A 16,966-nucleotide genomic window follows, 5' to 3' on the forward strand; every position below is an offset into this window, starting at 1 on the left:
AATTTACTGTCGAGGTGAGCATTTAGGCGACAGGAATTGTGTAACACGTCCCACTGTAAAGCCCTCGTGTGGAACTGTGCCCAGAGAACTGCCGGGATGCAGGACGTAAGAGAGCCCAAGATTGACATCGCACACCTGACTGATATTAAGGGATTATTTATTGCCCTGGTGACCAAATGCTTAATCTTAGCAACTTTTGTGTCCGGCAGGCGACATTCCTGCTGACTAGAGTCAATAATATATCCTAGGAATTCTTGTATTTTAAGGGGCTGAAGCCGTGATTTTTTGATATTGATCATCCAGCCCAATTTGTGTAACGCATCCATAACTTTCTGTAGTTGGTCTGAGCAATGCGACTCAGAATGACCCACAATTAGCAAATCATCCAGGTACGGGACTATTAATATATCCTGTTCATGCAAGTGTGCCATAACCTCCACCATGATTTTTGTGAACACCCTGGGTGCAACTGCGACTCCGAACGGAAGTGCCTGATATTGGAAGTGTTCTACTGTGCCAGCTAGTGAGACCGCCACCCTAAGAAATCTCTGATGATCAATGTGAATTGGTACATGATAATAGGCGTCTTTGAGATCTAAGACAACCATAAAACAGTGGTGAAAGAGTAGCTTTATTGCCGTCTTGACCGACTCCATTTTGAAGGAGGGTATGAACAGAAAATTATTCAGGCCTTTTAAATTAATAATGGTGCGATAAGAACCATCAGGTTTTTTGACCAGGAACAGAGGGGAATAAAACCCCCTACCTTCTTCGCCTGCAGGGACTCTGACCAGAACATTCTTCTGTTGGAGTTCCCGGACCTCAGACTCTAGTGCCAACTGCTCTGTAGAGGAGGAACGAACAGGTGTTAACATAAATTTGTCCCGAGGAGTATGGTGGAAGTCTAAGGTTAGGCCTTTCTCCACAATGCCTAGAATCCATGGGTTGTTTGTAATCTGCACCCAGGCTGGGTAGAAGGCCAAAAGCCTACCCCCCACCTGGTCCGCCAGTCATTGTGGTTTCTTAACTTCTCGTGAAGGGTTAAACATAAAACCTCTACCCCTTCTCCTGCTGTTGTCATATCTAGTAGATTCTCTGTTGGAGTCTCTATACGGCCTTCTGCGGTTGGACCATCCTCTATTATAGTCCCGTCTGTAGAAGGGTCTTCCAAGGAAGGGAAAGCGTTTTTTACTATCCCCTGCTTTTTCCAATAGCTCGTCTAGGACCGGTCCGAACAAGTGAGCCCCTTCACAAGGAATGCTACATAATTTTGTTCTAGCCTGTAAGTCCCCTGGCCAGCATTTTATCCATAGTGCTCTCCTGGCTGCATTGGATAATGCCGAGGACCTGGCGGCTAACCTGACCGAATCTGCTGAAGCATCTGAGAGGAAGGCTGCGGCATCCTGGATTGTGGACATAGAGGACAATATCTCCGACCTAGGGACTTTATCTCTGAGTTGATCTTCGAGGTGACCTAACCAAACCATCAAGGATCGAGCGGTACAAGTGGCTGCAATGGCTGGCCTCAGAGACCCCGCTGAAGTCTCCCAAGCCCCTTTAAGGAAAATGTCGGCTTTCCTATCTAACGGGTCTTTCAAATTTCCCAAGTCGTCGAAGGGGAGAGACGACTTTTTGCATGCCTTAGCGACTGCTGCATCCAACTTCGGGACTTTATCCCATGAGGACGAAGCCGTTTCTTCAAAGGGATACCGTCTTTTAAAGGCTGGCGGAAGCGACCCCTTCCTTTCCGGTTTCTTCCATTCTTTTGAGATTAGCGATTTGATCTTGTCAATCACTGGAAAGGCTCTCCGGGATTTCCGCTCAATACCCCTGAACATAACATCCTGAATGGAACATTCCGATTGGGTATCTTCTATCCCCATTGTGTTGTTTACTGCTTTGACCAGATGGTTAACCCTTTCTAGGGACAAACAGGCTCGAGCAGACTCCTGATCCTCAGAGGAGGAAGTGGACGGAAGAGACCCTGAGCTCAGCTCACCCGAATCCGAATCTACCTCAGATAAAGGGGATGACCTTTTAGCTTCTGTCCCCCGGGATCGGGATCTCTCTGCACCTTTAATTTCCTGTCTCACCATCTCTCTTATTGTAGAGGTTAGATCAGGCGCCTCCTCCTCCAGTAAACGTTGAATACACATTTTACATAACTTCCTCAAATGTCCATCTGGAAGTGGCTCTGCACATTCGGCACACTGCCTATGTTTGGCTTTGGACAAACTTTTCCTCCCCTGATAGAGGAAAAAGACAAGGGGAACACAACCATCACTAAGTGGACTTTCACGAAGCTCACTTACCCCGTCCAGTAATGAGTGGTACCGTAGATGGGGGATCCTTCGAAGCCGGCAAATCTTTACGGGCTGAGGATTTTGGAACAGAGATCCGTGCCTCCTTAGCTCCACCAGCGCGGCTACTGCCACTAGACCGACGCTGGGAGCTTCTACGAGGCTTATCTGGCTGCTGCTGCGGCTCCTGCTGCTGCTGCTGCGGCTCCTGCTGCTGCTGCGGGCTGATAGTTCCTTCTGGCGACTCCATTATGGAATGGGTGAGGAACTCTGATCAACTCAGCTTGCCGCATTAAATACCCCCAAGGTACCGCCCCCGGATGGGGGCCAGCAGGGAATCCCAGGTGGTCAATAATCGTCCGCCGCTGTGCTGCGCTACCCTTCCCTAAAGCCCCGACCGTTCCCGCAGCTGGGCGCCGCCATTAGCCGGAGATGACGCTACTGCGCATGCCCAGCCGCGTCATCCGGCCGCGCCGCTCGCCGCGTCATCCGGACGCCCCCTTCAGGACGCGGCGGCGGCGCCAAGCCGACACGCGGACCAGGACGCCAGCAGACCCCTCTCCGGACCAATGCCGCGTCCCCGCTCGGACCAGCGTGACTCCCGGGACCCCAAGTAGCCAAGCACCTCTTCATAGGTACCTCTGCGCTGCGGACACCCGAGAAGCTAGCCTTAAGTCAGAGGCTGCTTCCTCCTGCTGACACCTACACCGCGCAGTGCCCCTGCCGTGTGGTGCTTCCTGCCTCCTGGACGGGCCGAGGTAGGGGACCCCCGCTACCTGTACCGGGCCGCCAGGAGTGGGGAGTTTTCTTATTTCGACCCTCTTGTCAGGGCCTGTCTGCAAGAGGTTCCGCTGTCAGGGACAGGAAACCAAACTGACGTGGGAGAGAGGTGCCACCCTTTTTATGTCTGTAGGTTTCCTGTCCCTGAAGGGCGGATCCCCTCTCTCGTTGTGCTGTCATGGCGACTGAATAAATATTGCGTTAGCGCAATCCGCTAGCACTAAACGGATTGCCCTAACGCAATGTGACCCTAGCCTTAGGGTATGTGTCCACGTGCAGGAAACGCTGCGTGTTTGACGCTGCATAGAGACGCAGCGTCAAACACGCAGCGTCCAGATGTTACAGAATAGTGGAGGGGATTGAATGAAATCCCGTCTCCACTATGCATGGTAACACGCACGCGGCGGCCCTGCGACTCCAGACATGCTGCGCGTCTTTTCAGATCGCAGCATGTCCGTATATCTTGCGGCGACGCTGCGGCGCCACAAGGTATAGCACAGGGCCCTATGGTGGGGTGCGATGATCCTGGATGTGTGCTATGAACACATCCGGCATCATCGCATCCCAGAAGGGGGCGGGGCTTAGCGCAGAGCGGCAAAGCCGCTCCGACGATACCGCCGGCCATCCTGAAAGTGGACACATACCCTAATGTTTTTTTTTTAATTGAGGTCACCTGTTAAAGGCACATGATGACTAATTAAATCAACAATCATCTGCTGGGAAAGATGCAGGCTTATCTTGCAAACCCACATCAAAGGCAGGGACACGGACAAAATATGTGACCTAAATGTACTTCAAATGTCATGAAGGGGTATCCCAGGACTTTTATATTATCCTTAGCATACCTCATCAATATCGTATAGGTGGGGCTGTGACACTCAGTTGTTCCCAGTGCGGGCAATGGCCAGATGTGCTCTGTTGAGCTGAACAGCACAGCTAAGTTAACTGTATAGTGGCCATAGCGAGTAGTGAACATCAGCTCCCTATTCAAATAAACGGGTGGCAGATGTTCAATATCCAGGCACAGACACTATGTAGTAAAGAGATGTGTAGATCTGCTCTGCAACTGAGAACATCAGAATGCCGCCAGCAACGGGTCCAAATGATCAGCTAGGGTACCTTCAATATAAAAGTCCAAGACAACCCTTTAAGGACGGCCATTCAATATACAAAACATTCTGTCAAGCAGAGGCTTTTACAATGTTCATACCTTTCTGTTTCTTATATAGCCAGTGAAAATTGATTCCTTGTTTTTCTCTTTTGCCTCAAAATCTTCTTTGGAAATTAAAAATTCATGGACATCTTTGGAGTCTGTTGTCTTTGTGATAATCTTAAAAGTAAGAACAAACGTACTTAGCAACTACAACTACATGCTGATAATAAAGACGCTAGATGAATTCAGAAAGGTCAATTACGAACACAATACTTGAAACCAGTAAAGCAATATTTTCAAAAAGGATGCCCACTAGTAGAGAACATATAGTAGGAAAAAAGCACACTATTCTCCAAGTGCCGGGTACCGTTGCAATCTCTTGACATTGAGGGTATGTTCTCACGGTCAGGAATCAGCAACGCTTTGGACACAGCACATGTCCGCTCCGTCCAAAGCGCTGCCGGCTTTTGAACGCAGGCAATTCCGCAAGTGTTCATTGAACCATGAATCACCACACCCAATACATTTGACGGGAAATTTATCTTGCAGAGACTGAGCGTCTCAGTAAGATAAAATGACATGCTGCGGTCTCGAAAGACATGCCGCATGTCAGTCTCCACAGGTAAGCTGGAGGCGTCCCTGCATGCATAGCGGAGATGGGACTTCTTCAAATCCCATCGATTATGCTGCAACATCTGGCAGAGGCGGGTTAGACGCTGCGGATGTACGCAGCGTCCAATCCGCAGCGTTTACTGACCGTGGGAACATACCCTGTTAATGTCACATGAGTGTCACGTGTACATACATACACAGGCTAAGCCCAACATAGGAGTTTTTTCTGTCTTTTTTCATGTCTGCCCGCCCCTCTGTGCATCCGCCTTCACAAAGCTGAATGAGTAGTCATATACATTGCTAAAACTACAATTCCCAGAAGGTTAGCTGCCTGTGTGGTTTTACATACCGTACTTGTTAGCTAGTTTGTGTAAGAGCTCAACTGTCCTGCATGTCTTCACAATGGAGCTTGTAAAAAGACAGTCCAGAGTTCTCTGTTCCCTGATGAAAGATCAGTGATGTGAAATTGCAAATGCTGCTCTTTCGATGCAAATGACAGAGGATTATCTTCTATTATACGCATGAAAAGAGCAGCATTTAGAGATCATTGATGTGAAACTCCAAGCAACAGGCAATAAAGTGTTCAGCTCATCTTAGACCCTCTATGCACAGTTCCATCCTCCATTATAGCTCTGCTTGCATCACTCTAGGTACTCTCTAGGTTAATGCATAACACACTGCGGGGCTGGGATTCAGTAGCTGGGTGGCCGCACTGCCCGCACAGGCGCAGTCTGCAACCCAGCAGGTGAGGTCAGACGGCCAATGCTCAATGCGCCTGCCCCAGGCAGAAGAGAACAGCGCAGACGCCGGATTTCAGAGAAAAACTGCAATGAGGGGGCGGCGACCAGCGCCCCAGAAGATATGACTGACGGCAGTTAGTTGGGCGCTTCAAAGACGGGGGTTCAGACCTGCCTCCAGGTCTAAAGAAAGGTATTTGGGCAAAATTATAAATACCTTTATTTTGGGAATAACAGCAACAAAAACTAAAAGAGGCACCTTGGTAGAATGCAGCTTTACTGCTGCACAAGGTGGCTCTTTTAGTTTATAACGGCTAGAGTGGGTGACAGTATCCCTTTAAACCAGCAACAGATTTTATTTTTTTCCTTATAAAGTGCAATTCTATAAAATAATTTGAGTTGGTCTATTTTAAGAAAAAGAATATACTTACACGAGTGGAATGACCAATAAAGAAAACGGCTTGCTTTCCACCAACACCAAAATAAGAGATGTCACTGTTTAGACTGCGTGGCATAGAAGGAGGACGGACATAACTTTCTTCATCACTATTACAAAACAAAATTAACAACGTCACATTTTTCTCTGAGAGTAAAAAGCAACTGTGATATAAGTATCGTTCCAGAAGGCTACAATATGGTCACTTTTTAAACAGTAGTAAACATAAATATGAGCATTTTCTATCACTTATGTAACACATTTTTAACCCCTTCACTCCAAAGCCCGTCACCTTCCTGACCAGGCCAATTTTTACAATTCTTACCACTGTCACTTTAAGAGGTCATAACTCTGGAACGCTTTAAAGGATCCTGGTAATTCTAAGAAGGTTTTCTCGTGACATATTGTACATTATGATAGTGGTAAAATTTCTTTGATATGACTTGTGTTTATTTGTGAAAAAAACTGAATTTTTTAAACTTTTAATTTTTATGCCCTTGATTCTGAGAGTCATATTGCACAAAATAGTTAATAAATAACATTTCCCACATGTCTACTTTACATCAGCATAATTTTGGAAACATAATTTCCTTGTTACAAAGTTATAAGTGTTAAAAGACTTTGAGGGGCCTATATGACATAAAATACCCCAAAATGACACCATTCTAAAAACTGCACATCTCAAGATGCTCAAAACTGCATTCAAAAAGTTTATTAACCCTTCAGGTGCTTCACAGCAATTTTTGGAATGTAGAAGAAAAAAATAAACATTTACTTTTCTTTCACAAAATTTTCCTTCAGACCTAATTTTTTTTTTTACTTTTGCAAGGGTAACAGGAGAAAATGGACCATTTATTTTGTTGTGCAATTTCTCCTGAGCATGCCAATACCCCATATGTGGGGGAAATCTACTGTTTGGCACACAGCAGGGCTCGGAATGGTAGGAGCGCCATTTCACTTTTTGAATGTCAAATATGCTGGAATAATTAGGTGTCGCCATGTCGCGTTTGGAGAGCCCCTCATGTGCCTAAACAGTGGAAACCCCCAACAAGTGACACCATTTTGGAAACTAGACCCCTTAGGGAACTTATCTAGATGTGTATTGAGCACCTTGAACCCCCAGGTGCTTCACAGAAGTTTATAACATTAAGCCGTGAAAATGAAAAAAAAAAAATACAAAACAAAAAGAATCTCATTTTTCCCAGATAAATCTTTTTTTTAACTCCAAATTTTGCATTTTCATAATGGTAACAAGAGAAATTGCTCATACAATTTGTTGTGCAATTTCTCCTGAGTGCGCAGATGCCCAATACGTGGAGGAAAATAACTGTTTGGGTGCACAGCAGGGCTTGGAAGGAAAGGAGCGCCATTTGACTTTTTGAATGTATATGCAGGAATTAGCAGTTGCCATGTTTGGAGAGCCCCTGATGTGCCCAAACACTTGAAATACCCCACAAATGACACCATTTTGGAAACTAGACCCCTTACGGAACTTATCTAGATGTGTATTGAGCACCTTGAACCCCCAAGAGCTTCACAGAAATTTATAACGTTAAGCAGTGGAAAAAAATAAATAAATAAACACATTTTTCCCCAAAAAAATCTTTTTTAGCTACAAGTTTTGTGTTTTCACAAGGGAAAAGGAGAAAGTGGACCTCAGTGTTTGTTGCGCAATTTCTCGAGTTCACCGAAACCCCATATGTGGTTGAAAACTACTTTTGAGGCAGAGTGCAAAGTTCAGAAAGAATGTAGAGCCATATTACAGTGCAGATTTTGCTGCACTTGTTTGAGGGTGCCGTGTTACATTCGCAGAGCCCCTCAGGTGCCAGATAAGCAGAACCCCCATAAGTGACACCATTTTACCAATTAAATGTATTAATGAATTCATCTAGGGGTGCAGTGATCATATTGACACCACAGGTGTGTCACAGACTTTTATACCATTGGGCAGTGAAGAAAAAATAACTTATATTTTTACCACCAAGATTGTGTGTTAACCCCAAGTTTTACATTTTCACACTGGGAAAGGGTAAAAATGGCAACAGAATTTGTCCCACAATTTCTGCTGAATGTAGAAATACTCCATATGTGGCTGTACAGTACTACTTTGCCATATGGAGAGACTCGGGAGAGACCGAGTGCTATTTGCCTCCTGAAACGCAGAGTTTCCTAGACAAGATTGTGGATTCCATATACAGAGTGTAGAAGAGAAGTGCCCCAAATGTACATCTTTATATAGAGATGCGTTTAGTGCATGTTTTGTGTATATCCCCACATGTATGCCACATGGAGAAAAGCCCCTCCTCCAGCCTGCTGTCCATGTGCTGGAAACACCAAGGTTACTTACCGGTAGCCGGTTTTTCCGGAACCCATGACGGCACACCTGAGAGAGGGGATCCGCCCAGTCAGGACAGGAAACCCTACTGAAAATAAAAGGGCGGTACCTCTCTGTCGCTTCAGTTGGATTTCAGAGCATGAAAGGCCCCCCTGGTTAGTACACATGGCAACTCCATCACCATATCATATGAACTAAAAAAAAACACCCGAAAACTATAGTGCACACCGAAAAGGTGATAAAGGGGGGAATATACAGGTGCCGTCATGGGTTCCGGAAAAAACGGCTACCGGTAAGTAACCTTGGTGTTTTCCCTTTCACCATGACGGCACACCTGAGAGAATTTTGTAGAATGAAACCATAGGGAAGGACCACCGCTTGAAGTATCCTTCTACCAAAGATTAGGTCAGCAGAGGAGGAAAGGTCTAGCCGGTAGTGCTTGAAAAAGTTGAGGGTGACGACCAGGTAACGGCCTTGCAAATTTGGTCAATCGATACCTCAGCTTTCTCTGCCCAGGAGGTAGCCATGGATCTGGTGGAGTGAGCCTTGATGCCATCAGGAACCGGAGTGCCACTCGCAGAAAAGGATAGACTAATGGCCTCCCTGATTCATCTAGCAATGGTACTTTTAGCTACCCCACACTCTTTTTTACTACCCTGAAAGGCTACAAATAGGGTTTGGTCTTTCCCCCACTGACTAGTCATGGTCATGTATTGTAACATAGATCTTCTTACATCTAACATATGGAACTTTAGTTCCCCAGGATTTTTAGGATTATTACAAAACGATGGTAAAGTAATCTCCTGACTCCTATGGAATTTTAGGACCACCTTGGGGAGATACGCCGGGTCTGGTCTTAGAATTATCCTGTCGTCAAAAACCTGAGTATAAGGAGGGCATATCGACAGAGCTTGTAAATCACCTACCCTACGGGCCGATGTTAGGGCTACCAGTAGGACTGTTTTCAAAGTGAGTAATTTAGGTGACAACTCCTGCAAAGGCTCAAAAGGGTCTTTTGTTAAGGCTTCTAAGACTAAATTTAGATCCCAAGGAGGGATTTTGGGGATAATAACCGGCCTAGACCTGCCACAGGATTTTATGAATCGCGAAGCTCACCTATTTGATGCTAGGTTGCAGTTGTATAGGGCCCCCAAGGCTGAGACTTGAACCTTAAGGGTGCTAGTTGCTAATCCGAGTTGCAACCATGCCTGCAGGAACTCTAGGATGGGTCCCACTGGAGCTACATCCCCCAACGGTTCACCCAGGAAGTCAAGAAACTTTTTCCATGTCCTACCATAGATTCTAGATGTTATAGGCTTTCTGCCTTTCAAAAGGGTGGAGACTAACCCTGGTGAGAATCCTTGGCAATTCAGTAACACCCTCTCAAATTCCAGGCTGCCAGAAGAAAGCCCTTCACCTGAGAGTGGGTCAATGGTCCCTGGGTTAACAGGTTTGGAACTTCTGGCAGAATCCATGGGTCTGTTAATGACATCTGCCTTAGATGGGAGAACCATGGCCTTCTTGGCCAGAATGGAGCTATGAGTATTATTTTTGCTCGGTCTTCTCTGATCTTCCAGACAACTGTTGGAATCATCACTATCGGGGGAATGTGTAGGCCAGAGAACCTCCATGGTATTAGCAGGGCATCTACTGCAAAAGGATGTTCTTTTGGATTTAGGGAGCAAAATTTTTTGACTTTTTTTGTTGTGTGAGGTGGCAAATAAGTCTATTTCTGGTGTACCCCAGGCTTGTATTATTTGTTGGAACACCTCGGGGTTCAAGGCCCATTACCCATGTCTCAGACCTCTGCGACTCAGGAAGTTTGCCTGTGTGTTTTCTACACCCCTTATGTGTTGTGCTGTGAGGGACGACAGGTGTTGTTCTGCCAACTGGAAAAGTACATTTAACACCTCCATGAGGCCCTGGGACCTCGTCTCCCCTTGGTGATTGATATAAGCCACCACTGCTCGATTGTCCATCATGATTTGAGTATGGCGGCTCTGGAGCAAGGGGAGAAAATGCTTCAAGGCCTTTTCCACTGCCTATTATTATTTTTTATGGTTATAGCGCCATTTGTTCCATGGCGCTTTACATGTGAGGAGGGGTATACATAATAAAAACAAGTACAATAATCTTAAACAATACAAGTCACAACTGGTACAGGAGGAGAGAGGACCCTGCCCCTGCCCGCGAAGGCTCACAATCTACAAGGGATGGGTGAGAATACAGTAGGTGAGGATAGAGCTGGTCATGCAGCGGTTTGGTCGATCGGTGGTTACTGCAGGTTGTAGACTTGTCGGAAGAGGTGAGTCTTCAGGTTCTTTTTGAAGGTTTCGATGGTAGGCGAGAGTCTGATGTGTTGTGGTAGAGGGTTCCAGAGTAGGGGTGATACGCGAGAGAAATCTTGTATACGATTGTGGGAAGAGGCGATAAGAGGGGAGTAAAGAAGGAGATCTTGTGAGGATCGGAGGTTGCGTGTAGGTAAGTATCGGGAGACGAGGTCACAGATGTATGGAGGAGACAGGTTGTGGATGGCTTTATACGTCATGGTTAGGCTTTTGTAGTGGAGTCTCTGGGCAATGGGGAGCCAGTGAAGGGATTGACAGAGGGGAGAGGCCGGGAAATAGCGGGGGGACAGGTGGATTAGTCGGGCAGCAGAGTTTAGAATAGAATGGAGGGATGCGAGAGTGTTAGAGGGGAGGCCACAGAGCAGGAGGTTGCAGTAGTCAAGGCGAGAGATGATGAGGGCATGGACTAGGGTTTTTGCAGATTCTTGGTAGAGGAATGTACGGATTCGTGAAATATTTTTGAGTTGAAGTCGGCAGGAAGTGGAAAGGGCTTGGATATGTGGTTTGAAGGAGAGATCAGCGTCAAGGATTACCCCGAGGCAGTGAGCTTGTGGGACTGGGGAGAGTGGGCAGCCATTTACTGTAATGGATAGGTTTGTTGGGGGGGTCGCGTGAGATGGGGGAAAGATGATGAATTCTGTGTTGTCCATGTTAAGTTTGAGAAATCTAGCGGAGAAGGATGAAATAGTGGACAGACATTGAGGGATTCGGTTAGTAGGGAGGTGATATCTGGTCCAGAGATGTAGATCTGTGTGTCATCAGCATAGAGGTGATACTGAAAGCCATGAGATTCTATGAGCTGTCCCAGGCCAAAGGTGTAAATGGAGAAGAGCAGGGGCCCAAGGACTGAACCTTGTGGGACTCCGACAGATAGGGGGTGACGTGAGGAGGTGGTGTGTGAGTGGGAGATGCTGAATGTCCGGTCTGTTAGGTATGATGAGATCCAGGATAGGGCCAAGTCTGTGATGCCAAGGGATGAGAGGGTCTGTAATAATAGGGAATGGTCCACTGTGTCAAAGGCAGCCGACAGGTCAAGGAGGAGGAGGAGGACAGAGTAGTGTCGCTTGCTCTTTGCGGTTAAGAGGTCATTGGTGACCTTATTTAGGGCAGTTTCAGTGGAATGGTGTGACCGGAAGCCAGATTGTAAGCGGTCAAAGAGGGAACAAGAAGAGAGATGGGAGGACAGTTCAAGGTAGACGTGTTGTTCCAGTAGTATGGAGGCATAAGGGAGAAGTGATATAGGGCGATAGCTAGATACAGAGGATGGGTCAAGAGAGGGCTTTTTGAGGAAAGGTGTGATGGAGGCATGTTTAAAGCTTAAGGGGAAAACACCAGTTGTTAGTGATAGGTTGAAGAGATGGGTTAGGGTTGGGATGAAGACTGTGGTGAGGTTTGGGATGAAGTGGGATGGGATCTGGTCAAGTGCACAGGTGGTGAGATGCGATCTTGAGAGTAGAGTGGAGAGTTGATTTTCTGTAATGGTGGAGGAGTTGGTTTTGGAGGTGGAGGGCTGGGAAGCCGGGAGGAAGGGCTCTGGGGGTTGTTGACCAAATCTGTCTCTAATGCTATCAATCTTCTGCTTGAAAAATGAGGCAAAGTCTTCAGCTGAGATAAGTGGGGAGGGAGGAGGTGCTGGGGGACGGAGGAGAGAATTGAAGGTGTTGAATAACTGTTTAGGGTTGTGAGATAGGGAGGATATGAGAGATGAGAAGTAGGTTTGTTTAGCTGTGGCGAGTGTGGTCTTGAAAGTAGTGAGGGACTGTTTGAATGCGATGAAGTGCTCGTTGGAGTGGGATCTTTTCCATCTGCGCTCTGCAGCCCTGGAGGCTCGCCTCAGTTCTTTGGTCAGGTTGGTGTGCCAGGGCTGTCTGTTGATTTTGCAAGCTTTGGTATGTGTTAGGGGGGCAGCAGATTCCAACGCACCAGCTATTGTGGCCCATAGTTCTTTTTCATTTGAGGCATGATTCCTTTCTTGGAAGGACCAGGTTCCTTGTACTGAAGGAGACCTCGGATGAGCCCCCCAATCTATACCGCTTGTGTCGGTCGTGATGATGCCGTCGACCAGTTTCGGCCACTGGACCCCATTTTGAGATGTTCCCTCATAGTCCACCAAATTAGGGAATCTCTTACGCCCTGAGAAAGACATAGATTTCCTTCCAAATGACCTCTTAACAGTTTCTGAGCTGACAGAACTTCCCACTGCAGTTGTCTCAAGTGAAATTTTGCGCATCCTACAGCTGGAATGCAAGACATTAATGAGCCTAGTAGGGACATTGCTTTTCTTAGGGTCATCGCTGGCTGATGTACTGCTGTACTGGTCAAGTTGATTATTTTGGCTACTTTGTTCTCCAGAATGAGGCAGAGCTGACGCTAGGAGTTCAGTATTAATCCTAGGAATGACTGCACTTTTACTGGAACCAACTTTGATTTGGGGATATTTATTATCCATCCCGGCTCTATTAGAGTTGATGTTACAACTGTTACTTGATGGGAGAAATGTGTCTCTGTCCTCCCTACCACAAGGAAGTCGTCCAGGTATGGGACAATCACCATATCCCGGGATCGGAGGTATGACATTACCTCTACCATCACCTTGGTGAAGACCCTGGGAGCAGTAGACAGGCCGAATGGAAGGGCTGTATATTGGTAATGCTTCACTTGGTTTTGTATGTAGAGTGCAACTCTCAAGTATTTCCGATATTCCTGATGTATTGGGATATCATAATATGCATCTTTTAAGTCTATTACTGCCATGAAGCAGAGGGAACAGAAGTTTTGCGGTTGTGTTGATGGACTCCATCTTGAAGGAGTAGTTCTCTACAGGTTGATTGAGCTTACTTAGATTGACTATGGTTCTCCAGGAACCATCTGGTTTTTGTATCAGAAAGAGGGGAGGGGGGGAGTAAAAACCCCCTTCCATCCTCCCGAGCCGGGACTTCCTGCAAGACATTGTTGTGAACAAGTCCGAGGATTTCTGTTTCCAGAGCAGATTGCTCCTGCTGGGACTTCCTCCGGGGAGTTATTACAAAATTGTGCCTGGGTGGACGGATGAATTTTATTTTTAGGCAGTGTTTGATAATGTTTAAAACCCAGGGGCTCGGGGAGATATTTATCCAGGCCGGAAAGAAGAGGGAGAGCCTTCCTCCCACCTCTGATGTAATGTCATTGGGGGGGATTTTTTTGCGGATGTAGAGGGTCCTTTGAACATAGAGCCCGATCCCCTTTTATCTTTAAAGTCCCAATTTCTCCTATCTCCTGGGGGACAACCTCTGTTAAATCTTCTCCTCCGAAGGAAAGGTTTTTTGGGATCTCTAAAGAAACTTAGAAAGGCTTTCTTTGTATCTCCTGCATGTTCCAAGATCTCTTCTAGCTTTTTTCCAAAGAGGAATTGACCGTCGCATGGGATGGAGCATGTCCGGGAGCTCCCCCGGACAACCTTTAAGCCATAGGGCTCTCCTTGCGGCATTGGCCAAGCCCACTGCTCTGGCTGTTAATCTTGCAGAATCCGCAGAGGAATCTGCCAAGAAAGCTGCTGCTCCTTGCATTAAAGGGACTCTGTCACCTGAATTTGGAGGGAACAATTTTCAGCCATAGGGGCGGGGTTTTCGGGTGTTTGATTCACCCTTTCTTTACCCGCTGGCTGCAATATTGGATTGAAGTTCATTCTCTGTCCTCCATAGTACACGCCTGCGCAAGACAAGATTGCTTTGTGCAGGCATGTACTACGGAGGACAGAGAATGAACTTCAATCCAATATTGCAGCCAGCATGCAGCCAGTGTGTAAGGAAAGGGTGAATCAAACACCCGAAAACCCCGCCTCCATGGTTGAAAATTGTTCCCTCCAAATTCAGGTGACAGAGTCCCTTTAAGGATATATTCGCAAGGATATCACTTCTAGGAACTTTATCCCTTAGCTGATCTTCTATCTGCTGTAGCCAGACCATAAGAGCACGAGCCGTACATGTCCCAGCTATTGCTGGTTTCAAGCCCTCAGCTGAAGCTTCCCAGATGTGTCTCAAAAAAACTATCTGCTTTTTTGTCAAGCGGGTCTTTTAGGACACCAGAATCTTCTAATGTAAGGGACGATTTTTTTAAAGATGTGGCCACCGCACCGTCAATTTTAGGGATTTTCTCCCAGGATTCAGAGTCTTTTTCCCCAAAAGGATATCTCCTTTTTGATGAGGAAGGCAAGGTACCCATTTTCTCGGGTTTTTTTACATTCTTTTTCGATCAATGCTTTGATTTTTGCATTGACCGGAAATGTAGGTTTCCTTTTTCTTCTAACCCGCCAAACATGACATTCTCAAGTGACCTAGGTGTCTTTTCCTCTTTAAGACCCATTGCAGACCTGACCACTTTGCCTAGTTTTTCTACATCCTCAGTTGGAAAACATGGTCGACCCCTGTGCCACTGTCTGAGGAGACATCTGAGGACTGGATAGAGGCGGAGAAGATAGAGGGAGACAAGGATGATTTATGACTCTCCTGTTTCTGAGAGGCATCCGACTCCGAAGACACCTTGCGGCTTTTCCTCCCTGTTTTTTTAAGGGCCAGTTTTAAGGAGTCTTTTATCTCTGCCTGTATTCTGGCTTTAAGGCTTGTGGCAAAATCAGGGGTCTTATCTTGTATAGTTTTATTAATGCAGTCAGCGCAGAGGTCCTTCTGCCACTGAACTGCAAGCGGAACTTTACAAAAGGGCACATTCTCGGTTCTTTGTTTTGCCGCCAGATTTCCTGGACCCCTAGTGATCAAACAGAAAAAATGGACCCTGTTACCATAAGGGTGACATTCACGTATATCACTCACCACCGCTGACAGTCAAGGGTACCGGTTTCGGAAGCTGGACAGATGCACGGGCAGCATCCCTTCTGGAAGCCGAAGAGTCTTGCCGGACAGGACGACTGCTGCTCCTACCAGTTGAGTGGCTGCTCCTGGTATGCTGGTGGCTCGGCAAGGCATATGACGAGAGCTCCTGATGCGGCTGCTGCTGCTGTGACAGCGGCTGCTGCTGCTCCTGTTGCCCCACTTCCATGATGAAGCTTTTAGGCATGAGCGTGTTTTCTGTAGTCATCCCGCCTTTTATGGGGGATCCACTGCACTCCTTACCTCCTCCGGTGCCCAATGGTGGCCCCTCCCCTCCTCTGACGCGCCGCCGGAGTCCTTTTCCACTGGCTGGCGTTTTCTTCATGGGTGCCACCATCTTGGATCCGGCGCCCGCCTCCGACATCACGTGGGCACGCCTATTCCCAGCGTGCCTTGCGCGTGACGCCAGACAGGCGACCCGGAAGCAGCCGCCGCACTTTGGCGCCAGCAGAGAGAGGAGGGCGGCGTGGGAGCCACGGAAGGAGGCCAGGCCATCCGATCGTGCTGCACGGATGCCCGCTCGGACGCAGAGCCCCGGAGTACCTGTAGACGGTGCATCCAGAACCCGAACACCGACATATTGGCGCTGCCTGTTCTTCCACGCCGGGACGGGTACTTGGTAAGTGGAAACTTCTCCGCCGTGTTCAGCACGAGGGTCTCTGTCAGGACAGGAAACCCAACTGAAGCGACAGAGAGGTACCGCCCTTTTATTTTTATTAGGGTTTCCTGTCCTGACTGGGCGGATCCCTACTCTCAGGTGTGCCGTCATGGGGGAAGGGAAAAAACAAGTTTCATTTAGGACTGAGGGGATGTATCTTAGTGGACAATAGACTCGTGACCTCATCCCCCACACCTGGGGCTGGATACACCTCTTTTTAGCTGTACACATAAAAGGGACAAGACTATGTGGCTCTCGCTCTCTTGCCTTGCCTGCTTCCTGGAACGATGATGGACCCACATGGCTGAGTATACTGTACTTACTAGGCCTTAGAAATAGTAAGCTATAGATGGGAGGGCTGATATTGTATGTGTGATTTGGGTAATTTAAGCAGTTAATTGTGGGGCTTTACTGTGTGATATTCTTTTGATATTACTGTATACTGTCGTGATATTACTGTATTAGTGTTGCAGTATCAGCGTGTGTGTGTGTGTGTGTGTGTGTGTGTGTGTGTATTGTAGCGTGGCTAAAGGTTGTATAGTCGACGTAACATAACCCTCCATGTATATACTCCAGCTCCAGATAAATGGTAAAAAACTTTTTCTTTATTGATCCAACGTAATAAAAACAGGATAATCCTTACAGATGGCAGACAGAATAAGTGATTGCGCAGAGAACGGCTACGCGTTTCGACCACAACGGGTCTTACTCATGCCAGTACTGTACATGCCAGTACTGTACATGC

General features: G+C 47.1%; 1 protein-coding gene across 1 annotated transcript in view; it reads right to left on the reverse strand.

The window, feature by feature from the left end:
• Window positions 1-16,966, reverse strand: part of SMCHD1 (structural maintenance of chromosomes flexible hinge domain containing 1) — a 457,067-nt gene that overhangs the window by 385,157 nt on the left and 54,944 nt on the right. Inside the window, exons 6-7 of the mRNA XM_069731150.1 lie at window positions 6,014-6,128; window positions 4,291-4,410 (exon numbers count right to left, since the gene is read on the reverse strand). Coding sequence (XP_069587251.1) covers window positions 4,291-4,410; window positions 6,014-6,128 — 235 coding nt within the window. The remainder of the gene's footprint in view (window positions 1-4,290; window positions 4,411-6,013; window positions 6,129-16,966) is intronic.

This window comes from Ranitomeya imitator, chromosome 6 (assembly GCF_032444005.1).
Source record: "Ranitomeya imitator isolate aRanImi1 chromosome 6, aRanImi1.pri, whole genome shotgun sequence".
NCBI classification, from domain to species: Eukaryota; Metazoa; Chordata; class Amphibia; order Anura; family Dendrobatidae; genus Ranitomeya; species Ranitomeya imitator.